At 62.5% G+C, this 24,137-nt stretch overlaps 2 protein-coding genes across 11 annotated transcripts in view; one reads left to right on the forward strand and one right to left on the reverse strand.

Annotated features, from left to right (window-relative positions):
• Positions 1 to 7,670, forward strand: part of STK32C (serine/threonine kinase 32C) — a 51,436-nt gene extending 43,766 nt beyond the window's left edge. Inside the window, exons 4-12 of one of the 6 annotated variants that reach the window (XM_081074854.1) lie at positions 854 to 1,027; positions 1,963 to 2,000; positions 2,081 to 2,170; positions 2,473 to 2,576; positions 3,158 to 3,274; positions 4,157 to 4,282; positions 4,364 to 4,495; positions 5,955 to 6,022; positions 7,020 to 7,670. In XM_081074854.1, coding sequence (XP_080930980.1) covers positions 854 to 1,027; positions 1,963 to 2,000; positions 2,081 to 2,170; positions 2,473 to 2,576; positions 3,158 to 3,274; positions 4,157 to 4,282; positions 4,364 to 4,495; positions 5,955 to 6,022; positions 7,020 to 7,164 — 994 coding nt within the window. In that variant the 3' untranslated portion in view covers positions 7,165 to 7,670. Of the gene's footprint in view, positions 1 to 853; positions 1,028 to 1,962; positions 2,001 to 2,080; positions 2,171 to 2,399; positions 2,613 to 3,050; positions 3,275 to 4,156; positions 4,283 to 4,363; positions 4,496 to 5,954; positions 6,023 to 7,019 lie in introns of those variants that run through there. The other 5 variants (XM_081074855.1, XM_081074856.1, XM_081074857.1 and 2 more) reach the window with 5 other exon arrangements.
• A 1,564-nt stretch (positions 7,671 to 9,234) lies between these two features.
• Positions 9,235 to 24,137, reverse strand: DPYSL4 (dihydropyrimidinase like 4). 5 transcript variants are annotated; one of them, XM_081074851.1, is made up of 14 exons: positions 23,911 to 24,110; positions 20,675 to 20,763; positions 19,926 to 20,110; positions 17,744 to 17,908; positions 16,918 to 16,979; positions 16,753 to 16,833; positions 15,481 to 15,549; positions 15,003 to 15,123; positions 14,061 to 14,217; positions 13,729 to 13,828; positions 12,936 to 13,106; positions 12,439 to 12,618; positions 10,944 to 11,109; positions 9,235 to 10,056 (listed from the first exon to the last, which is right to left on the reverse strand). In XM_081074851.1, exons 1-14 carry the CDS (start codon positions 23,947 to 23,949, stop codon positions 9,965 to 9,967), a joined length of 1,677 nt encoding a protein of 558 aa, XP_080930977.1. In that variant the 5' UTR covers positions 23,950 to 24,110; the 3' UTR covers positions 9,235 to 9,964. The 5 variants fall into 5 exon arrangements, with proteins under 5 accessions (XP_080930977.1, XP_080930975.1, XP_080930976.1 ...); XM_081074849.1 differs by having other exon boundaries at positions 9,241 to 10,056; positions 13,729 to 13,870; positions 23,911 to 24,137; XM_081074850.1 differs by lacking the exon at positions 23,911 to 24,110 and adding an exon at positions 22,900 to 23,086 and having other exon boundaries at positions 9,241 to 10,056; positions 13,729 to 13,870.

Here is a 24,137-nt window from a genome sequence, read left to right on the forward strand (position 1 = left end):
CCACCACCACCACAACCACAACCATCACCGCCACCATCACCGCCACCATCGCCACCATCACCACAACCATCACCACAACCACCATCACCACCACCACCATCGCCACCACCACCATCACCACCGCCGCCACCATCGCCACCGCCACCACCATCACCACCACCACCACCTCCACCACCACCACCATCTCCGCCACCACTGCCACCACTGCCACTACCACCACCACCACCATCACCACCACTACCGTCACCGTCACCACCTTCACCACCACCGTCACCACCGTCACCGCCACCATCGCCACCATCACCGCCATCACCACAACCACCATCACCACAACCACTGCCACCACTGCCACTGCCACCACCACCACCATCACCACCACTACCGTCACCGTCACCACCTTCACCACCACCATCACCACCACCACCACCATCACCACCGTCACCACCACACCATTACCATAGATGCTGGTTGTTAGAAAGCGGCCCCTTACCCAGCACTGCCTGAGCATCCTCACGTCTCAGTTTCTTCTCTAACAACCTTCCAAAACAGATGTTTTTGTCCCTTTCAGAGAAGAGAAGACCAGGGCAGCAAGGAAACGGCCCAGAGACGGTGCTGTTTTCCACTCTCCATTGGTCACTCACAGGCATCTGTGTCCCCAGCTGGTCCACCTTCCATCAGGACGGCCACGCCGAGGGTCCTGGCTCTGAGCAGGGGCAGAGTCAGTACCTGAGGCTGGACCCTGCTCCTGGGGAGTGCTCAGTGGGGACAGGGTGTGGACTGGGGCTCGTCAGGTGTGGCAGAAGCCATGAGGCTGCCCCCAGCTATGTGTGTGGCCGGTCCCCGGCACCCCCAGGTACTCCTTCCAGGACGAGGAGGACATCTTCATGGTGGTGGACCTGCTGCTGGGAGGGGACCTGCGCTACCACCTGCAGCAGAACGTCCAGTTCTCCGAGGACACGGTGAGGCTGTACATCTGCGAGCTGGCGCTGGCCCTCGACTACCTCCGCAGCCAGCACATCATCCACAGGTGTGTGCAGCTCTGGCAGGGCGGGACTGGCTGCGGGGCCGTCACCTGGGGCACAGCCACCCCTCAACAGAACCCCGACGGCTCTTGGGGCTCCACCCCACCTTGAAACACACACCTGCCTCCAGGCATGGCACCTGGGCCAGCTCCACCCCTCGCCCGCTCGCCCCCCGCATAGCTGAGGTCCACCTGGAGGGGATCCTGCCCCAGCAACCCCAGCTGGGGCTGAGCACACACAGCTGCTGTCTCCTGGGGCCCGCAGGGCCTGGCCACATCGGGGTGGCCTTCACTTGGTTCATTTAATGGCGGGATCCCTGCCACCACCTAGCGGCACCCGTTTGTCCATCTGCCATATCCCTGGGGAATTCAAACTAATGTTAACATCCGCTTAAAGCAGATGAAATTAGGTAAAACTGCACTCATAGAGCAAAACCAAAAAAATACCGTATGGTGTATCATAAAGTCAAGTAGATGGGATTTTAACATTTCTGTCCTCGGGATTCTATCATCTGGTTATGACGAGCACCACACATGTATTGAGGGCCTGGAGTTGGGCAAGGTGAGGCCTGCGCACAGCCCATTCTCCAGTTGTGTGCAGCCCGGCCTCTGGGAGAGGCTCTGCTTCTGTCCTGTGGGGCGGTGGCCCCTCTGTGTCCAGTGTTGAGCTCTCTCCTGCTGTCTGTCCAGTCTCGGCAGGTTGTGCTGGAGGTGGCCCCCACACAGACCACAATGGCTGGTCTCACTCAGCTTTGTCTGAGCGTTGCCAGGTGGGGAGGGGGCCTTATGCCCTAGCATCTTCCCAGTGCCTCTGTCGGGCATCTCAGACCTCTGCCCAGGTGGGAGGCCCTCGGGGGAGCCCCTGGTCCTGCGAGGAAATCACAGGGCAGGAGCAGGAAGGACTTCTGGACTCATGTCCCCACTTTCTGCTCTTTCTACAGAGACGTCAAGCCCGACAACATTCTGCTGGATGAGCAAGGTGAGCGGAGGCTGGGAGGCCCCTGCCCTCAGGATGTGGCTCTGGTCCTGTGACAGTCGCACCGTCCTCTCTTCTCACAGGACACGCGCACCTCACGGACTTCAATGTTGCCACCATCATAAAGGATGGGGAGAGGGCGACCGCGCTGGCTGGGACCAAGCCGTACATGGGTGAGTGGCCCATCACCCTTGCACGCACCTGGCCAGCCCGCCCTCCCACATAGCTGTGGGCACGCAGCAATACGTATGTAGAAGCCTAAGTGACGTGTGAGGGTTATGAATGTGGTAATGAGACAGCCCGGCACCCACGGCAGGCTGTGGGTCCTGGATTTGAAACAGGAGGTTGGTGGGCAGCAGAGGGTGGCTTCTCGGTCCAGCTCTGGGCGCACCCTGGTCTCAGGCCCAGCCTGAAGTGCCAGTCCCCGGGACCAGCGGGTCATGGAAGCTCAGCTGCACCCTCCATTTCTGGAAAGCTCCGGAGATCTTCCAGTCTTTCGTCAATGGTGGGACCGGCTACTCCTTTGAGGTGGACTGGTGGTCGGTGGGAGTGATGGCCTATGAGCTGCTGCGAGGATGGGTACGGAGCTCCTTGGCCCATGGACTGGGCCCACAGGCCCCAGGTGCCTGGGAGGGAGGGGGCTGCCCCACCCCAGGGTCCCAGGGACATCCTAGCCCCTGGGTGGTTGCGGGAAGTGATGCCTTGGTCCTGGGGTTTCCAGCAGGGCCTCTGGGGTGCAGGGTGGGGAGCTGGCCCGCAGCTGCTCCTTGGCACTTCCCTGGAGGCCCATGTGTGCGGCCTGGTTTCCTCCCCAGCTGGGGCCACCTGGGCTTCGAGCTGCCCCCCCGATCCCTGTGTGGGGGTCTCCTGAAGCATCGCACCCCTAGACCCCCTACCCCTAAGGATCGCAGCCCCTTCTGGCCCTCTAGGGCCCATCCCCTGGCCCAGCCCAGGGGTTGGAAGAGCTTCTCTCCTGGCCGCTCAACAGGCTCTTCTGGTCAGTCCCAGCCCAGGAGCAGACACAGCCCAGGCACCCACTTTGTCCGCCTGCAGGCTGTTCCTGGGGGCGCGGCGCCCAGGGCTGGGCCGGTGCTGGGGCGGGGTGCTGCCAGGGCCTCTGGGTGACGGGCACCTGGCACAGCTCTGCGTCCGCTGTCCAGAGGCCCTACGACATCCACTCCAGCAATGCTGTGGAGTCACTGGTACAGCTTTTCAGCACCATGAGCGTCCAGTACATCCCCTCCTGGTCCAAGGAGATGGTGGCCCTGCTTCGGAAGGTGAGCCCCCAGCCCTGTGCCGAGGGGGGCGGCATCTGGTTCCCACACACGTGTCTGCTCCCAGCCCGTCTGGCGGCCTGCTGTCCTGTAGTAGCCCTGGCTGTGAGAGCTCTGGTGACGAACTCAGCCACGTGAGCCGTCATGACCTGGTTCTGGGACGCTGGTCATCACCCTGTTTCACAGACACCCAAACAGGCACAGAGACGTTGGGCTGTGCACGTCATGTGTCACCTGTGCTGGTGGAGGTCGTGTGTGGGCTGAGCGCCAGGGGCCTCTGCCCCTCCCACTGGCCTGGCCACCCTCCTCCAGGAGCAAGCAGAGAGGACCCTGGAACCCCCTGCACCTCCCAAGGCTGAGCGGGTCTGCAGCAGCCCAGGGGCCCTGAGCTCCCTCAGGGCTGGGGATGGGCAGGGACCACTCTCTGCTCACCCGCCCCACAGCTCCCCATGACGGCATCTGTACTTTAAACTAGTCCATCGCCTCCAGGGCCAGGTGGGACCTTGGTCCCCAGAGGCCCACATGGGATGTCCCACACCTGGATCGGGGAGGCGGCCTCCATGGGTCTGTGGCTTTGAGACCCCAGCAGCTGTGATGCTGGCAGCACCCTGGGGTCTCCTAGGACTATGGCAACAGACTTGGTTACTGCCCTGTGGCTGGCCCTGCAGCTAGCCCAGCCGAGATACCGCCTGCTGCTGAACCTCAGCAGAGCGTCCCTCCTGACCCCAGGGCTGGGGCTGCAGGGGCGTGGCCACACGCCTCAGACCACACTGTCCCCTTGGCCGTTGCTGCACCTACCAGGTTGCTTGCCTGACCCTTGGGACCTCCCTGGAGCCCGGGGTGGGGCAACTCCCCACGGCCAGGTGACAGGGGACCTTGTTCCAGCTCCTCACTGTGAACCCCAAGCACCGTGTCTCCAGTCTCCAGGACATGCAGGCCGCCCCGTCGCTGGCCAACATGCTGTGGGACGACCTGAGTAAGAAGAAGGTGGAGCCGGGTTTTGTGCCCAACGTAAGCCTCCCGGGTGGCCCTGGTGGCAGTTTTGGTGGCAGGGGCGACCCTGGGGAGGCTCAGCACCCTGCCCCTCCACAGAAAGGCCGCCTGCACTGCGACCCCACCTTCGAACTGGAGGAGATGATCCTGGAGTCGAGGCCCCTGCACAAGAAGAAGAAGCGGCTGGCCAAGAACCGGTCCCGGGAGAGCAGCAGGGACAGCTCCCAGTCAGTGAGTGCAGCTCCGGTGCGGCCCCTCCCGCCACCCCCGGGGCCCCACCAGGCCCCCGGCACGCATGCCCCTGGAAAGTCCTACAGTCTGGTCACCCCAAAGTCCAGAGAGGTCCTGAGACCTTCCTCCCACCTTTCCCAGCCCAGCCCCATCTGCAGCTCCCAGAGCCCCTCACCTCCTTCCCTGGACCCCTCACTTCCTCCTCTGGGCCATTCGCTTCCTTCTCTGGGTCCTTTACTTCCCTGATTCCCCTCACCTCCTTCTCTGGTCCCCTCACTCCCTCCCCTGAGCCCCTCACTTCCTTCCCTGATCCCCTCACTTCCCTGATCCCCTCACTTCCCTGATTCCCTCACTTCCTCCTCTGGGTGGGAATGAGAAGCAAATGAGAACCCACTCCTGGCGCTCTTGCCAGGGAAGTAGAGCCAAGTCTCAGGGGGATGCCCTCATGGCAAGACCCTCCTTCGCCAGCGCATGGCCCATGCCCAGCACCTCAGCACAGTAGGTCCAGCCTTTTCCCACTCAGCAGGCCGTGTAGCCATTGACGTTGTTATTCTGAAGCTGGGGGCGGGGCGCAGGAGGACACACATCCTGAGGGGCACATTCCGAGGCACCCACGTGGCTGCAGCCGGCATAGCTGCAGCCACGTGAGGGTGGGTGCCGTTTTCTCCAGCAGGGGTGGCCCTCTGCTGACGGTGCCCATGTGCAGTGCACTCAGACGGCCCTGCCCAGGTGTCGGAGCCAGCTCCTCCCGTCAGGCCTTGGCTTTGACGCAGGCCCCTCTCAAACCTGGGAGTCCGACCCTCTGAGGTCCGATGGTGCAGGTTGCGCCACAGGACTGTGTCCGAGGCTGTGGATGAGCGGCCCTGAGCCTGTCACTTGCTCATGCGACCCCAGTGCCCAGCAATGACCAACCATCCCCACGGCCATGGGGCGACTCCTTCCCCACACATTCCCAACACGCGAGAGCTGAGTAGTGGCCAGCACAGCCTCCCACTGCACCCCCCACTCACACTCCACGTGCCACCAGTGACGGGTACCTCGTATATCAGGCCAGTGCAGGACCCAACTCCAGTCCCGTCCTAAGAGTCTGCTGCTCAGGGCGGCCCCTGCGACCAACGTCCTTAGGACAGGTTCTCCTTCTGTACACAAGTGACAAGTGACCAGAGGACCCCGTAAGGGCTGGGGGAGGGGAGGGAGCCAAGCCAGGTGTGCTTTCCAGCCAAGTCGGTCCCACAGTTATTGCTGTGTGTCAGTGTTCTCTCTGACGCAGGAGGCTGGGCTTCCTCACAGGAAATACTTTGGTCACTGGCTAAGGACCCCCTGGGAGGTACAAACCCCCAGGTGCTCTGGCTTCCTGAGAGCAGAGTTCAGGCCACAGGAGAAAGGCACAGGCGCTCAGGATGGCATCTGAGGGGACGTAGGGAACCTGACGTTGTCCATTGCTCGTTCTGACTAACAGGAAAATGACTACCTGCAGGATTGCCTCGACGCCATCCAGCAAGACTTTGTGGTCTTTAACAGAGAAAAGTGAGTGTGGCTGGGACACGGAGGCAGAGGGCAGTCTGGGAAATGCGCCGAGGGTTTCTGGGCCACATGAATCCTGAGCCCCAGCAGCCACATGGCATGAGTGGGCCCTGGAAGCCTGATCCTGCCCCCCTGGGGGTTCCCGAGCAGCAGCCCTGGGGGGAAAGGGTGGGAGGGCCCTGCTCAGGCTCGTGCAGAAGGAGCTTTTTGGGCATTTTTAGTTCTAAACTGGGACCAGTGGCCAGAGTTTCCTGGGGAGACACTCGGTGGGCTTCCCAGATGAGGGCTGCCAGTTTCCTGGGCAGCCCCTTCACAGCCACCCCAACTCCCACCCCACTCAGCAAACATTGACTAAGTGCCAGGGACTGGGCCAGAAAGGGCACGGCTGGCTGACAGGGAGGTACAACAGGACACAAATAGCTAAGACAGCTCTGCAGTGTTGTGGGGCCCACGGGGAGGGGTGACGGGAGGCACGGAGGGCTTCCTGGTGGAGGTGGCTCTGAGCTCTGGCTGGGAAGGTGAACAGGACTGGCAGGTGCTCTGTTTCGGTGACCAGGATGACATGTGAGCCCTGGTTTAGGACACTGGCCACCAGGCCCAGAAGTCAGAGGCCTGGGAAAGAACTGAACTGGGCCAGGCTCTTTGAAAAGCCCTGTTAACCCCAGAACTTACACTTCAATGAAGCCTCCTTTCAGCTTCTGGCCGGAAATGAACTGAGACTCGCCAGCTCTGCTGCTCCCAGTGCCAGGGCCGCGAGTGGCCAGAGGGTGCTGCTGGCCTGAGCACCCCACGTCTGCCATCAGCTCCCTGCTGTGCCAGCCTATCCAGGAGGGGTCTTCCCCATCCCACCCCCGGCAGGGCGCCTGGTCCATGTTTGGGAGCCCCAGAGCCACGTCCCTGAGGGACCTTCTGGAGTCCTCAGACAAGTCGTGGCCAGAGAGACGTGTCCCAGGGCTGCTGGTGAAGCTGCACAAAACCCCTCCCTGTGCTTCCCCACCAGGCTGAAGAGGGGCCAGGACCCCACAGGCGAGCCCCGGCCCACACCCGAGGCCAGGGACGTGGGCAGCGAGGCCCCCACGGACGGTGAGGAGGTGTGCTCTGCCCTGCCCGTGTGCGGCTCCATCTGCCCCTCGGGGAGCAGCTAGGAGCCTGCGGCCCAGAGGAGCTGACGCAGCTTGCACTGGAGACTCAGGTCTGCCCGAGGCACAGGGTGACGGGTGCACGCCCAGCGCTGACATTCCCATTGAGAAGCCTGCTCTCCAAGCACAGACCCAGCAGGTGGCCCTGCTGTGTCCTGGTCACATTTTCACTGCTACTGTCTGACCACCCTGCTACTGGGCTCTCGGAGGTACAGGTGACGAGAAGTTGTCTGTGTGGCCCGCAGTGGTGGACAAAGGTGGGTGCCACCAGGGCCACTCCGGTTACATGTCGAGGGAGGCTAGCTGCCACCTGCCCTGCCTCTCCGGCGGCCCCCACTGGCCCACTGGCAGGTCACGGAGGCCGCGTGGCGGGACAGGAGCTCGTCCCTCTCCACCTCTCTGCTGTTCATGGGCCTGCTCACCCGTCTCTGCTCACCGTCCATAAGCTTGCTGCCCGGAGCTGTGGGGATGGCCCAGGGTCTGAGGTTCTTGTACACCAGGGGGGAGGGGCGTGGGTGGGGTGGGAAGGTGAGGATGTTTTATGGACACACAAATGGTTTCTGTGGGGTTTCTGTATGGCTCTCACCTCTGAGAATTACAGTAGACCTACGCGGAGTCCAGCGTGTGCATGTTCCCTCCCTGCCCAGCCATTCTGCGTTCACAGGGACCGTTTGTCTGGGAGTCGGGAGCTCCTGTGGGCAGAGCCCTCAGCACCCCAGTGCCACCACCCTGGGGTGGGGCCCCGTCTCACCCAGAAGCTGCGAGGCTGTGGCAAAGGTGGAGCCTGCTGGCGGGCAGTGGGCGAGCTGGGAAAGGACAGGGACCAAAACCCCTGTCCCAGCGTCCTGAGGAAGAGCCTGGTGTGGGGAGGCAGGGAAGAGGCTCCCACTCCCTGGGGGGGGCGTGTCAGAAGCGCGGCTGGGCGTGCCCACATGGGGACATGGGATGTTACCCCTGGGAAACCTGGGTCCAGAGGTGAACGGCACTGCAGGATACCCTGTGGGGGGGACAGACCCCAAAGCACGTTCTGGGTGGAGACCTGGTGATGTCACACAGGAACGCAGGCCACTTGCAGGGTTTTGTACAAACACGTAAGTGTGTTTCTGAGGCCCCAGGGAACAGCACACCTGTGTCCCGTGTCAGTGGCAGGGACATGGGTGTGGTCTGGCGCCCTGACTGTCCCGGAGACACAGTGCAGTGGGACATCGGCCTCTGTGGAGCCCCAGGAATCAGCTCTGAGGCCACACTGACCGACTTGGCCAGAGCGAGCCCCCAGGAATTTGGTGGGACCAGCAGAACTGACCACCTGCAGGGGCTGCCCCGGACTCACGTGGCTTCCTGAGGGTGGGGCCGTGTGTGTTCCCCCAGCGAACACGGCTGGAAATGCTCCCTGGTCACCAGTGAGAATGGCCGCCTGGGCAGGGGCCGAGCGCCTGGTGGTGTGAGGTGTGGCGGGGCCCATCCCTGACCTTGCGGCTTGTCTTTCCAGTGACATGGCCATCCTGCTCTTGGGGCAAAGACACCCTCTGGGAACATTCCACAGCTGGGGATCAGAACTTGAACCATTGTTATGAGAAAGGCTGAGGCAGGAGCCTGCCCAGTAGTTCCTTCTTCTGGGAGGTTCTGCACAGCCCAGCCTGAGGGTCTGGGTCAGAACCCTGGGCTGCTCTGTTTAGGGGGCAGGGCCAGGCTGTGCTTGCCTATGATTGGGGTGCTTGCGTCGGGCCAGGGCTGCTCGCTGCAGGTGTGAGATCGTGGCCGTGCAGCCACCAGCTTAGTGCCAGGTGGCTTGGGCGGAAGTCCTCCACCCTGTTCAACCCTGTCCCTGAGCGTCTGGCTGTGGGTCATGCCAGTGTCCCTGATCTGGGACTGGGCTCAGGCACGGTGCCCAGGCCCTGTTTCCTGAGGGGGAGCCCATCCCTAGCACTCAGCCCCGTCCCCTCCCAGCCCAGGCTGAGGACAGCACTGTCCCTGTGGGGGCCCTGGGTTCCCATGTCACAGCCAGCACGAAGCCAGGCCAAGGGGCACAGGATGTTCCCAAGGGTCCGGCGCACGACCCGCTGGCAGGGGGAGGGGGAGACGAGGGTGGTGCAGGGGCAGAGAAGGTGGAGTAGCTTCCGACCCAGATGCTTTAATTGACCCGCTCCCCATGAGGCTGGGGCTGTGCCGTTGTCTGGGCCGCGGTGACATGCAGTCCTGGCTATGGCTGTCCTCACCACACAATTCTGCTCTAATAAACTATCGAGATGCTACCTAGTAATGAAGGAGGGCATCCCACCCACAGGCCCCGAGAACTGCCCCGGAGACGGGCGACTAAAAGGCAAGGTTTGGTCCTTGGAGAAGTTACAACGGCCGCAGGAGTCCTGCCGGAGCCGCCCTGCACTACATTCTGAGGGGTCCCTGAATCACAGCCGCCCTGGAGCTGCTGGGTGGGGGACGGGGCAGGTGGCAGAGCCTGGGCTTCCAGGGACAGTGGGTCACAGCCGGAGGAGGGAGCAGAGGCCCAACCTCTCGGCCTGTCCCATGTCACGGGGCCCCATGTCCCAGTCCTAGTGGAGTGGTTGCCCTGGCTTCGTGAGGTACCTAGCACCTTGGCTGGGGCCACCTGCACTGCCCCTGGCAGTGAAACCTCCGCAGTCGGCCCTCTCCTTGGGGGAGTTCCTCCTTACAGGATCCGGGACCCGAAAGGGAGAGTTTTGGGGGAGGGGAAGGGAAGGCCAAGCACCGTTCAAAGTCAGCCCAGCAAAGGGGAAGCGACCTCGGTGAGCGGTCCCCCACCAGCGTGCCGGCACCCCAGCTACCATGTCTAGGACAGCGAGGTGATGTTGGATCGTCCGCCAGGGGGTGCCATGATCTTCTGGGCCGTGCGTCTGGCGATGTGGTCGTCGGCCTGCGACCCTGCAGAAAAGGTGGGGAGTGGGTGGGGGCAGGGGTCCCAGACAGGACACGTCCCGACGGCCAGGACTGCAGAGTCCACACCCACCCGCACTGCGGGGGCCCTGATGCCCCGGGATGGCCATGGCGGGTAGACCAGGCGACCAGGCAGGGGACTGGAGGTCAGGAGTGACCCTTTCTGGGAAGCCCAGCCACCGCATGGGCTAGGCCAGTGCTGCCTGGTCCCTCCGGTGGGTCTGGGGCCACCCTGCACACAGGCTGCATTTCAAAGGGGACCATCCCCTGGCCCTATGGCCCCAGGAGGCGAGCAGGGATTGCCATCATCTCCTGAGAGGATGACACAAAACATCAGGGGTGGATTGGCTCCCACCCCAGGGCTGGAAAGAGGGAGGGAGGGTCTGGCTGTAGCCTGCAGGGACAGCCTGGAGCTCAGTGCTTCTGGTGGAATGTGTCACAGCTAGACACACAGCCAAGACAGTCTCCAGAGGCCCGAGTCCTTCGGCAGCCTGCCAACAGGCCACCTGAGCCCTCCGAGGCCTCCACAGCAGAGTGGGCCTGAGTGCCCACACGTGTGCCTCACACGTGACTCGGGCTGGGGCTGGACGCCCACACGATGCTTGTGCCAGGCAGAGGCGGGCGTGCCATGCTCCCCCTGGGCTGTGACAGCCCCTCTTCTGTGCGGCCCATTCAAGGTGGGGGTGCCACAGCCCGCCCTCCCCCCCAGACGCCAGGACAGGAAGGGACTTCCCTGCGGGCCTCACACACCTGGGCGCCCCCCCCCAGGGCAATAGGAAACCCTGACCTGGTGGCCGCCTTCGTCTACAGGACGGGTGGGTGGGGCCTCAGCCTCCCCGCGCTCACCTACAGGGAGCACCCCCAACCCCGCTCACCAGACAGGCTGAACCCCGACTGGTGCAGGTTGCGCACCGGCGGCACCGAGATCTTCCCCGGGCAGGACGCCCGCGCCTGGGCGCCAGCCCCTGGCTTGGCGGGCACCATCACCTCGTGGACTGGCCCATCATACAGGCCTCTGGGCACGCCGTGGATCTCCGCCAGCTGCGGGCCAAGGGGGCGGGGCGGGAGGGATGTGAGCCACCCTGCGGCTGGAGGGCAGGGCATCCCCTACCCCAGAGCCTGGCCCTCTCTGCTCTGCCAGCCTGTCTGGGGGCTAAGAAGCTCCCGGGCTCCCCGCCAAAGAGACATGCACCCTGCGTGCACATACATCCACTTCCCTCCCCTTCTGCCTCCCTCACACACGTGTGCACACCCGCCTCTCTTTGCTCAAACGAGTGGCTCCACAGAGGAGGCCATTGTGTGGAATTGGAAACTGGCCCCAACAGTGTCTGCCTCGTCAGGAACCACCGTCCTGCAGTGCAGCCCACTCCAGCCCTGTTACAAGAGGCCCTGGGGGGGCCCTGAAAATGTCCCCCAAAGTCAGAGGCATTCCCAGTAGTCACTGCGGTGGACAAATGACCCACAGATCAAAGCCCAACATCCAGATGTGTAGCTGACACCTCCCTCAGGGTCGTGGTTTAGACCCAGGAATGCAGGGCTCAGGCCGGGGGGCTTCTGACTAAATCCTGCCCCAGGGGTCACCCCGGGCAGAGGTGCAGGGCCAGTGTGGGTGTCACGACCCAAAGACTCAGGTCACCCCATTGCTGTCATCTGTCTGTACCTCAAATGTCACCTCTACCTGGCTGTATGTGAAGCTGGGTCAGCGACCTCACAGAGTGTGCCCCGGACCCTACCCCTTGGGCACGAGAGGAAAGCCTGTGACCTGGACCCTGCCGGTCAACCTGCTCGGACGGACGGAGGTGGTGCGGCGTCCTCAATCAGGCCTGGGGGCAGCTGCAGGGGCCCTGACAGCTGTTAGAGCAGACGCAGCTCCTTCCCCATAGAGGGGACCCGTGTCAGCCCGCCCCAGTGCAGAGATCCTTCCAGTGTGTGGAAGCGCGTCTGAGCGTGTGTGCATGTGTGTACGTGTGAGCATGTGTGTGCGAACCAGAGGCGCCTGGAGCATCCATCTCATGCAGGGTTGTGAGAAGAGAAGGTGAAGACGCAGAAGAGTGCTCATAGCACCAAAGTTCACAAGAACCGGTGTGAAAAGTGCACACCTGCCTGCTTTGGCAACAAGCCTGTTCACAACATCCTGAACGGGAGGGTCTCTGCTCCGTTCTTATGGCAGTTTACTTGGGGAGGTGGCCACTGGTGACGCTTTCTTTCCCCTCTGCACAGTCCACAGCCACCATGGGCTACTGGAACCAAAGCCTGCAGAGCCCCCCGAGAGCCCACCAACAGAGCAGGTCCAGACGGGACAAAGCTCCCGGACACGGAGACGGCCCCAGAACTCCCGCCTCCCCGCCCCTCACCCCGGCCAGGCCGTACCCTGTTGCGTGCCTTTATCCTCTTGTACACGAAGTCCGGGAATGTCTTCCGAGGAATGAATCGGCCAGCCCCCGGGGTGACAAATATGTTCCCGTCCTCCAGCACAACCCTGCCCTGACTGATGACGACCATGGGGACTCCTCGGCACTCGACGCCTTCGAAAACGTTGTACTCCACGTTCTGGGGACACAGGGACAAGTGTCCACACCACCCCACAGCACCCCTGGGGGGCCGGGGAGCCTGGGGATCTGACACAAGCCCTTGGCTGGGCCAGAGCACAGAAGGAGGTGGCCTCAACCTGCGGCACCAATTTCTGAGGGCCATTTCTTAGGCCAAAGGGCACGTGGACAAGCCTGCTCAGGGCTACGCGACCCACAGCAGGCTGTAGACAGACGTCCAGGCCTTGTGTCCTAGTGCCATCCCTGGAGCCCTGGGAAGGCGCCAGGTCCCCAAGCCCCGACCCTGCCCTGACCCTGCCCAGGCCTGGCTTCTCTCACCAGGTTGTGGCTCTTGGCAGAGATGATCTTTGTGGCCTTGGGGTTCCATATAACCAGATCGGCATCAGAGCCCACAGCCACGCGCCCCTTCCTTGGGTAAAAATTGAAGATTTTGGCTGCGTTTGTACTGGTCACAGCGACGAACTCATTCTCGTCCATTTTCCCTGAGGCCTGAGAAGCAAGAAGCCTAACTGAGGGGAGGGAACGCCTTTCCTGACATCTGGTGTCAGGCTCTGTGGGGACAGTGGCGCCCTGCCCCCCAGGCAGCAAGCAGTGACAGACCCACACCCCCAGGGTGCCCGTCAATGGGTCCATCTCAGCCAGCCTGCTGGTGGGACCCTTCCTGCGGACAAGGCACGACCTCTGTGCTCACTGTGTGGGTAAAGAAATCTGTGTCCCCTAAGGGATGTGACTTCTCCCTGGAGGCCTGGTGAGCAGGGCAGCGAGGGAGCCGGGGTCAGGACCTCGGCCCAGGGTGGAGCTAAGGGCTGGGGTGGGGGCACGGGGGACAGGGGATGCCTGACAGGGCCGAGATCTCAGGAGTTCTGGGGACACCACTCGCACCACAGAGCGAAACGCCACCAGGAAGGGGCCCCGGGAGGGCCCGGCTGTCCATGGCTGAGGGGCGTCCTCTGGGGGCACCAGAACCGGGGTGTGAGGTTCCCTGGACGGCCAGGCTGGGGGCCGACAGCCTGGGGCCCACACAGTGACTCTGTCCCACGCGGTGCATTTCCTGGGAGGGCAGCTTCCTGACCCGTGCGGGGGGGACAGCGGCCCAGGTCTTGGTGCTCACCACACACTTCTCCCACACCACCGACATGCGCTCCTCCACGCCGTTTGTGCCCTCGGGGATAAGCGTGAAGTTGTCTTTGCCAACAGCCTTCTGGGCGGTGCTAAAGGTGCAGTGGGCACTGCCGGTCACCTGCAGATCCCCGCTGAGAACAAGCTGGGGTCAGGGAACCCAGAGGGGAACCCAGAGGGGCCTGGCCGATCAGCTGCACCCCCACCAGGGCCAGCGCAGCCCACAGGGGGGGGCGGGGGGGGCCTGGAGCTGCTGGCAGGCCAAGGTTGTAGCGGGGCGTGGAGCACTCGGGCCACCCTGGGGACCCCCAAGCAGCTCCTTACCTGGACAGCAGGGACGTGAGGTGGTCTGCAGTGGTGGGGTCCGGGTTGATGGGGGGTGAAGTGACAAAGGCCGCAGCCTTTGCCCAGTTCTTGCTCCAGTAGTGCGAGCCGTCAGTGCCCAGGCTGGCGGTGATGGGCTCCCCAAACACGACCACCCCTGCAGCGAGGCCCATTATACAGCATGGCCCCAGGACACGGGCAGGGTGGAGGCTGAGCACTGCACTGCTGACAGCCCCCAGCTGCCCCTTGATTTCCCTGGACAGCCTGTCCCCCTCTTCGGGGGCACCGGGCACTGGGCAGGTGGGGGGGTCCTCTCCATACCCTCTCTCTCACACCCCCTGCTGGAAATCAGGCCTGCTGGGCACTCCACTGGCCACAGGCTGGAGTGAGACGCATCAACTCACCGCCCGGGCCCCTGCCCACCCCATGCCTTCCATGTCTGCAGGGACCTGGGTTCTCTCAGTGACCCACTCCTCCTCCAGCTATCTGGGTGCTCTGTGAGCAGAGGGCACCCCAGCCCTGGGATGCATGGAGGTGGCCAACGGACAGTAACGTGGGGCTCCTGGTGGGGGTCAGCTGGGCAAGGTTGCCCCCACCCCACAGTTGTCATTCACGTCCGTGCACATAGAACCCCCCCCCCCACACACACACACAGCACAGTTCGGTCATTCATATCTGTGAAAACAAGGCCATGAGGCCCCACTTTCTGCCTCAAGGACCCTGGTAAGCAGTTGCTGCTCCAACAAGATGGGGGACCCCCCAGCCACACAGCCACAGCCCAGAGTCCCCACGATGAAGGGTTAGGCATGGAGGCAGGCTGCTTCCCAGGAAGGCCCGTCCCGCTCTGAGCCTCAGTTAAGCCAGCTGAGTTCCTGGGAGGCCGAGAACGTGATCCCAACCCCTCAGACCCTCCCCAGCCTCAGGGTCCAGGCCAGCACTCACCCCTGCGCTTAGCGAGGGCCACCACGTCGGCCGCACTCTTGCTCATCACTTTGGTGACGTACAGGGGGCAGTTGGCCTGCTTGGCTACAGTGACAGCACGGTACACAGCTTCGGCCTCCACCTGGGGACAGGGACACTCAGGCCACGAGAGGGCCCTGGGCTCCTGACCAGTGTGGGCACAGGATGCCAGACCCTGTGCCCGATGGGGCACCCTTGGGTGGGTGAGGACCCCAGCCTGGGGCCCGGTGCCCAGGATCGGGGCTGACCCATGCCATTCCCAGGGCCTGCCCACACCGCCTTCTCAGCCTTGAGTACAGGACTGCGTGACCAGTGGTCACGGGGGACAGCTGCCTGGTGGGGGAAGGGCCAGCGAGTCACACCTCCCAGATGTGGGTAGCGTGACCCAGCCCCAGAGGGAGGTGACATCTGGGGCACAGCCAGTGCTGGCGTGGGCTCGCGCAGCAGGCCCAGCTCCTACCTCCTCGGGGCGGCTGAGCACGTGACCCTCAGGGCCGGTGACACCAAGCTCCAACAGCCGCTTCTGCTCCTAAAGAAATGACAGGATGTCACAGTGCAGCAGGCCTGGGAGACCCTGCCGCCTGAGCTGAGCCCTGGGCCGCCTGGGCTCCCCAGAATCCCCAACCACAGAGAACTCGGATGGAGGAGGGGAGGACAGTGGAGGAGTGACTGCAGCTCCTACAAGTACAGATGAGGAGATGGGACTCGGAAAGGGGAAGGGCCTGGCCCAAGGCCACAGACCTCCTGACTGACGGGGCCAAGACCACACCGCCATGCCCACCACGCTGGGTGTGCACTCGGGGCTCTGCACAGCCTCGGGTGGACGGCATCTTCCGCAAGCACGTTTGCCCTTGCATATCCATGCCAGGGCATCCCTCTTGTGTGAAGACAACACAGGTGCCAGGCTCTGGCGTGCACAATGGGGGGAAGGCAGAGCCCTGTGGACCCCACAACAAGACTCCCCAGCACGGCCGGTCCAGTGCCTGTACGTGGAGCTCGACCACAGAGACACACGGCGCCAAAGGCCTGTAGCTGAATGGACAGACAAGGACCTGGGAACCCAGCATGCCCCTCCCCAAGTGTCACCGCCTTCCTGTTGAACTTGGGAGGGAGAGAGCCAGATGCCCTAGGATGGTGCTTTGCGGGTCTGGGGTATCAGGGAGGTGGGCTTGGGGGTGTGTGTGACCTCCCTCCAGGCCCCTGGGCCCTCCTGGAGGCCCTGCAGCACGGAGCACAGGGCACCAGAGGCATAAGGAGGGAACTGTCGAGTGCGGGGCCCAGAGGCCACGGGCATCCCACCTCACGGCCCAGGGCCTGAGGGGAGGGCAAGTGGGCCAGGCGTCCTCAGGACCAGGACCGCCTGCGGTGTGACTGGAGGACAGGCCACCGCTCCCACACATGTGCTCACTGGTCAGAAGGAACAAAACAAGGGTCCAGCTCCCAGTGGGACCTCAGTCTACAGGGGTGGGATGCAGTGGGAAACCCCAGTCTCGGTCACCCCCATGAAGCCACGTCTTGTTTTGGGGGGAAGCTCTGATAAGAATTGATGATCACAGAAAAATCTGTTCCTGCGAAAAGCTCCCCAGGCTTCCCTAAGCCCCTGCTGGCTTGACCTCTGACCCTGGGCCCACAATTTACTGAATGCGTTCAATATGGGCTCCCTCCAGGTCTGCGGGGTTCAGTGCTCCTCACAGGTGTCCCGCGGCCGCCCCGCCCCCGACAGCCCCCACACCTCGTCCACTATGTCCCCATTCTCCGCGTGCACTTGGGCCACAGCTCCCAGGTCCCGGATGGTACTGAACAGCTCGTACATCTGGGGAGAGAGTGCGGCCATGTGGAGCTGCGTCTCCTGGCAACAGCCCAAGAGACACCTGTGGCCCCTCCACAGGGCACTCACCTGGCTGTCGGTGCACTGACACCTGTCCTTGTACGCCATGAAGACCAGGAAGGAGTTCACGCCTGGAAGACAGGAAGAAGAGCCTGGTGCTCGGCCATCACTGAGGGGGACACCTGGGGGGCCTCCACTGCTCCCCCATTTCCAGGGGGGCCAGGGCGGGCAGCCCTCTCCCATGCTGCCTCCCTCGGGCACCCGCCCCACATACACTCACTGACAAGCGGGCAATCAGGATGGGTCGGCCCAGCTCCACCCCTACCTGCTCCCAATTGTTCCCCGCAGTGAACACAGGTGAGAGCCCTCACAGGTGCCTCAGTAATGCTAGCCCCTCCTGACTTCATCTAACTTCCCTGAGAGCCACTATGAAACTCAGATGTGGTTTTAGCTTCAGGACTTTTGATGAAAACAACTTAGCCCTATTGATAGCACAGGCAGCCACAGCTTTCAGGTTTTATCGCTGACGGTTTCCACGCATTCTCCCTCTACAGATTCTAGGAAAACGAACAGCGCTTTCCTTCACCCGGGGCCAAGCGAAGAGACCACAGCGAGAGCCGCGACCGCTGCGTCTCTTGGGAGAACAGTTACAGGTTATCAGACCCGGGGGAAGGTGGCCTCGTAGTCCAGATCCTTCAGAAGTAGGCTCGACCCTCGAGTGACTCTTGTCTGACTTCCCTCAATTCCTCGCCACCTGCCCTGGGGTCAGACGGAGGCAGCGTCCAGCTCGCCCGGGGCCGGGGGAGGGGGCTTCCCACTGGCAGCCAAGAAAGCCCAGCTCCGAGCCACCCGCCCTCTGGTCGCCCCTCGGCCCGGCCGCAGGACCAGCGCTCACCCTTATCCTTGACCAGGGCCTCCAGCTCCTCCCTGACACCCTCGTGCCAGCGGGGGATGTCCACATGCAGGGAGTAGTCACAGCAGGCCTCACTGTCCGCTCGCTCCCGCCACTGCTCGTAGGCTGTCAGCAGGCTCACGCCCGGGTCAGGAAACACGTGGTCCACTGTGGGGGGCAGTGCGGTCAGCAGAGGCCCCACCCCTGTCCCGCGGTCACTGTGGGGGGCAGTGCGGTCAGCAGAGGCCCCACCCCTGTCCCGCGGTCACTGTGGGGGGCAGTGCGGTCAGCAGAGGCCCCACCCCTGTCCCTCGGTCACTGTGGGGGGCAGTGCGGTCAGCAGAGGCACTCTCCCCAACCCCGCGGTCCCTGGGAACCACCCTGGGTTCCAAGGAGGATGGATTTCATGTTTCCAAGAGATCAGAAAGCACATTTGAGCAAAGCAGAGGCGTGGCCACGGGCACCCACGTTGGGGGCTGGTGCTGCGGTGAGCCTGCCCATTGGTTCTGCCCACAAGGGCACTTCCTGCCCCACCTCCCAGACTCCCTCTAAGCAGAGAAAGTCCAGGTCCAAGCCACCCCACTGCCCAGCGGACACGTCACCCCCCGAGAAGCATGCGTGGCAGCTGAAGGCCGTAATGTCCAGCCCAGGTCTCCACCTGAACCAGACACACTGAGGGGTAGGTGGTGCTGTACAGGTGCTGGACCTGGGAGCTGCACCGGAACGGTGTGTGGGGTGTGACCGCACACACCTGAATAGTGCCACCCCATCATGTGGAGAAACTGGGGTTATGCCAACCAACCTCACGTCCTCTCCTGGGTGAGGTGGCCAGCAGAAGGCACACCTCCAGCACACCCCCATGCGGGCTCTCTGTGCTCCACAGTTCAGAACAAGAACCCAGGACGCCATGGGAGCACGTGCCTGTCCCGCCGTGAAGGCTGTTCACAGCTCCAAGCTGGGGCTGGCAGATGGAGGAAGCAGATGGCCCAACAGAAGCCAGCCTGTGCCTGCAGCGTCTCTCCATCCTCATGGTGACCTCACAGCTTTCTGATGCCGTGCTGCTGGCACGAGCGGGTGACATCAACCACAAAGGTGTCCTGACTGGCTGGGGCCACCAGTGACCAGCATGAGCAATGGCCTGAAAGGACCAGTCTTCTGAGTCAAACTAAAGATGGACCACTGTGGGTTTTCTTCACTTCCTGGTTGAGTAAACCAAACCAGGCCATGATTTTGGCAATGGCTAAATGTCACTTGTGAAGCAGTCCAGAGTTTTTAGATGGCAGTAGTGACAGCATTTACTGAGCACTCACCATGCACAAGGTACCACACAGCACAAGCACGCTCCGACCTCACAGCCGGAAGCAGGGAGCTCCTCCCCCGCCTCACAGGTTAGGAGAGTGACTTCTAAAAGGAAACACGGGTCCCTGAGGTCTCGCGGCCAAAGCACAGTGCAGCCAGGGTCCAGCCAGCTTTGTGAGACAGGACTGCCCCACAGTGGGGACGTGTGCACGCGGCACTGAGGGTGACCGCTTCAAGGCCGACAGGGGGCTGGGCCTGCTGCCTCATCCTCACCTCTGTGTCCTGCGCCTACCATGAGCAAGGTTATCGCACGAGCTGTTAAATGGGGCTTCTCCTCTGAGCTCAGGGTGTGCCAAGGAGAGAACATGAGCTGAAGCCTGGCTCAGAGCCAGCACTAAAGAAACGGTGATGCTGGTGGCTACCGGCAAGGTAATAAATACTAAGTATTTTGTCACCTTTAACGCTTCTTGTCACAGGCGGGGACTTTCTGCACACCAGTCTTGGTGGGAGGTTCAGGGACAAAGGTGTCTGACATTTCAGATGGTACAAGCCCTCTGCTTCTCCAAAGCATTGGGTTTTCCAGCCTAGTCCTTTGCCAGCCCCTGGCTTCCCAGGAAATAACAAATAACTGGGCACACATCCATTTGCCCCCATGGAAATCTCAGGAGTGTTCCAGAGCTGGCACAATGGCTCAGCCAAATGTCATCCTGACAAACAGGATGTCAACAGGGAAGGTACTCCAGGTGGGGGGTTATCAGGATGAGGAATGCGAGAGGGGAAATAGGACTGACAAAAACCCCACTGGGCAGAACTCTTCCTGCGACACACACACCTGGCTAGACGACCACAGTTGGGGACGGACGCTGCCCAACCTGGGGACACTCACATATCATGGTGGTCCCTCCTGCGAGGGCCGCCTTGGTGCCCTGGCAGAAGTCGTCGGCTGGGGTCATGCCCAGCACGGGCATCTGCAGCCGGGTGTGGACGTCGATTCCACCTGGCAGGACCATCAGGCCGTGGGCATCAATCGTTCTGATGCCCCCAGGGACGATGAGGTTCTCTCCAATTTGTCTGAAAGCAACAAAAAGAGACGTCGCTGGTCAGGAAGTGCGGCTCAGAACACAAACAGGCTCCCCGGCAACACTGAGAAGCTGGGAAGTGTGCGTTTGGTTTCTGGTGCTTGGAAGAGGGTCATGCAGCCGAGACTTAGCAGAACCCCTGTGGACTGTCAGAGAGCAGGACACCCTGTGAAGTGACTCGAGACGCCCAGAGTAGCGTGTCCAGCCCGTGCCACGCAGCTGCTCTTGTGGTGCCCACTGCGGTGTCCACTTGCCCTTGACTGACGAGTGGCCGGAGCTGCCCGACACAGACGAGTGGAGAAGCTACATAGCAGGTCTGCTCAGTAAGTAGTTACTCGGCAGCTACTGGGAGCCCGAGTCGTGCCAAAGCCAGGACGACACCAGAGCCGTGCTGGGTCTGTCGTCGCTGAAGGCCGGAGCTCGAGCTATTTCCAGGGAATGAGGGTTTGGGAGAGGAAAACCATTTGTGTGGATTTCACCCGAGGAAACATCCCAGACAACGTGTGGTCAGTGTGCACACTTACGATGTGGGAAGGGTCTTCAGGCAGAAACTTACTTTATCAAACCGTCTTCCACATACAGATCCGCGTAGAAGGACTGGTCATCGTTCACGACCTTCCCACCTTTGATCAGAAGGCGGTCACTCTATTGCAAACAAAAAGAATGGATACGTTTTCTCCAAACTGAGTTACCCAACCTCTCAGTACAGCTGCTGACTCTGGATTTACGACTGAAACATTGGGGCACAGTCTGTATACACAAAACCCGACACAAAAGCCAGCAGCATTCACTGGCCCCAAGGACCCCCAAAGGCAGCTGCAGAGGAGGCAGCCCTGCCCCACCCCTAAGGGCCCGCCCCCACAGCGCACGCGCGCGAGCACACACACGCCCTCCCAGCCCTTCTTCCATAGGGAATTGCCTCCGAGAAATTGCACACTCGGCTATCACACTGTGACAAACAAGAACAGAAAGAGTGTGACATGATGTCTGAGGAGGGAGGCATGGCTGCTTCGAGGACAGACAGGGCCTGGCTTTGAGGGGCTGATGCTCGAGGCGACACAGCCAGGGGCAGCTCCAGGCAGGAAACCACTCACGCAAAGGCCTTGAGGCAGGAGAGAGCTTGAGGCCATGGAGGACAAGAGGAATCTGGGGGCTGGAACCTTCCAGGGGGAGGGGGAGAGGCCCAGGAGTAGGGGAGGGTCCGATATGCTTGGCTTGGGGACTAAGTGGGCTGCCACTGGGGGCCTGCAGCAGGGGTTGGACAGCTGTTTTAAAGAGATCAAGTTGGATCTGCACAGAACAGAGATTGTGGTGTCCAGTGATGGGGATGGGGCCATCACCTGAGCGGTTTCTGAGGTTGCCCTGGTGACATGAGTGGCTTTGGGCCAAGGTTACCTGGCTGATGAGAGAGGGACCCAGAGAGGCTGGGAGTTGGGCAGCAGGAGCTGCTGATAGAGAGGCCATGGGGTGAAGGTCCAGGAAGGCATCCGGTGGCCACCGGTGGGTGCAGGGGACACCCCAAGTGGGTGAGCAAAGCATGAGGGAGGAGGCCAGTTCTCCGCGGGTCACACCCATGGCATGGAGCTAGGGCCCCGGGCAGGGGCTGAGCCAATGCTTGGCAGCCATAAACTCTTCTAAGCCTCCCATCAAACGTCTGGACGAAGAGGTACGCAGAAAGTGGGTGTCGCGTGATGGGCGTCAGGTGATGGTCTGACCCCGGGGAGAATAATGGAGAAAAACATGAAAACTAAGCAGAAGAGCAGAGCGGAGAGCAATGCAGATGAGGGCACAAGTCGGCCGCACTTCTCTTGCCATCATTTTGTTTGAGCCTCAAGGCTTTCTGTGACTCCACCAGGTAGGAAAGAAGGCTGCACTTCACGGGAGGTCGGGGCCTGGTGCCCACCCTGGCTCTGTGGGTACCATGAGCCTGATGCCAGGAGGACCAGGCCACGTGGGGTGGTTGGTAAGAACACGGAGAGGCTACCAAGAAGGTAAATAATTCATGACGTGTGAGCCCATTGCATTATTCTCTATTCTTACACCTCACTGCGTGGGGCCAAGCCTGTCGGTTAAAGGTAAAACCACTGCAAAAGGGCTGACACACTGCACCCTGTCAAATGCAGGCCTGTCGGTAAACAGCCAGGAACTAAGAATGGTTTTACAGTTTATGTTGGTTGAAAAACATCAAAAAAGTGATATTTCATGCCTCGTCAAAATGATATGAAATTCACATTTCAGTGTCCATGGCTGAAGTTTTATTGGAACACGGTCACACCCCAAAAGCTGACAATATCTCCTGTCTGGCCCATTGATGGAAGTTTGCTGACTCCTGCCCAGCTCCCCTGGGTCTCATCACAATTACCCACACTGCCCAGCTTCTGCAGCAGTGTTTGACCTGCCTTCCCTTGTGGCACCCCACTTCCAGTGGACCAACGGTTCCTCAAATCAGAGCTAGGGACACCAGCCAGAAGAGGAAGTCTTCAGGGAAAAGAGACCTGTGCCCTGTGTCCCCTGCTCGCCACCCCACCCCCACTCCCATTAGGAAGAGACTAAAGTCTTGTTTCCCCTGCTCACTACCCCCTACACACACACACACACACACACACACACACACGCATCTGGACTCAGATTCTGGGGGCCTTCTTGAGTTTGGGACCCAGAGGGACATGCAGCTGGAATGGGGTGCGAGGCTCAAGATGGGGACCAGTCGCCTTACCTATGACTCACCCCTGGGATAGGGTCTGCCTGTCACTCCCACACCCCTCACCCTGGACCTCTCACCATCCGCTGGTGGCTGGTGGGTTTCCTGCATCGGGCGGGACCCCCTCCTGTACGAAGGAGAGGGGCTCCTTCCTCCTTGAGAATCCCAGGAAGTGAGCCAGCACCTCACCGACCCCGCCGGGTCCCACCGAGGCCAAATTCAGAGTTGGGTCTGAGAGCCCCACCGCCGTCCAGCTGGAGCCCAGGCTCCTCCCTCCGTCCCTCCGTCCCTCCCTCCCTCCGTCCCTCCGTCCCTCCCTCCCTCCCTCCCTCCCTCCCTCCCTCCCTCCGAGGACTCCCAGAGCCTGGAGGGCGGCTTTGTCTCCTGGCTGAGCCGCGAGGACGACGGCCCCCCCGCACCAGTGCGCGTGGCGGTAGGGGGGGTCTCCTCCCCCAGCCTGAGTCCTGAGGCTGCCAAAGTGCCGGCTCGGCGGCTAGTGAACTCGCCTCCCCTGGGATCTCCGAACCCCAGATCCATGGAGGGGTTCGGGCCACCAGGGACTCCAGCGAGCGGCGGGGTTGAGTCGCTTTGTCTGGGAACAAGAGCTCGGGGCGCGGCAGCGCAGCCCGGGGTGCGGGCGGCCTGGAGAGCGGGCAGCGCACGGAGAAGCATCTGGGCGCCCGGAGTCGAGTCGAGGCCGGCGGTGCCAACAAAGGGCACGTCCGCCCACCGACCCCGAGGCCGAGTCCTGTGTCAGGTCCAGCGCCTCGCCGCCAGGCCACCGCGAACAGGAACCGGCTCCTGCGCTTTGCGGAACAGGGCGCGCCCTCCCGGTGCGCAGAGGGGGTCCCAGGAGGCCGCAGGGCCCTGCGCCTGGGCGCCCGGCTCTCAAGGTGGTCGGCGCGGCGCTCGCGGGGACCCCCGACCCCCGACTGCGGCGCGGGAAGGGCCAGCGCCCGGGCAGGGAAAGCACGGGGGTGCACCCGGGGGGCCGGGGGCCCGGCGCGGGACGGGAGGGTCCACCCCGGAGCCTGGAGGGCAGGCCCCTCCCGGGCGGTGGGCGGGGGCGCGGGGCCGGGAGCGGGTCTCACCGTGATCCGAGGGATGCTCTTCTTGCCCTGGAAGGACATCCTCCTCCTCGGGCGGCCCGCGCGGCCTGGCTCGGGCGAGTCGGGCCCGGGGGTCCAGGTCAGGGGCCACACGAGCTGGGGGGCAACGCTCAGCCCGGCGTGGACGCGGGGGCTCGGGGCGTCCGAGCGCTAGAGCACCAGGCCGCGCGGCTCGCGTCCCGGCCCCGCCCTCGGCCAGGCCCCGCCCC

This window comes from Rhinolophus hipposideros (genome assembly GCF_964194185.1).
Source record: "Rhinolophus hipposideros genome assembly, chromosome: 15".
In the NCBI taxonomy this organism is placed as follows: Eukaryota; Metazoa; Chordata; class Mammalia; order Chiroptera; family Rhinolophidae; genus Rhinolophus; species Rhinolophus hipposideros.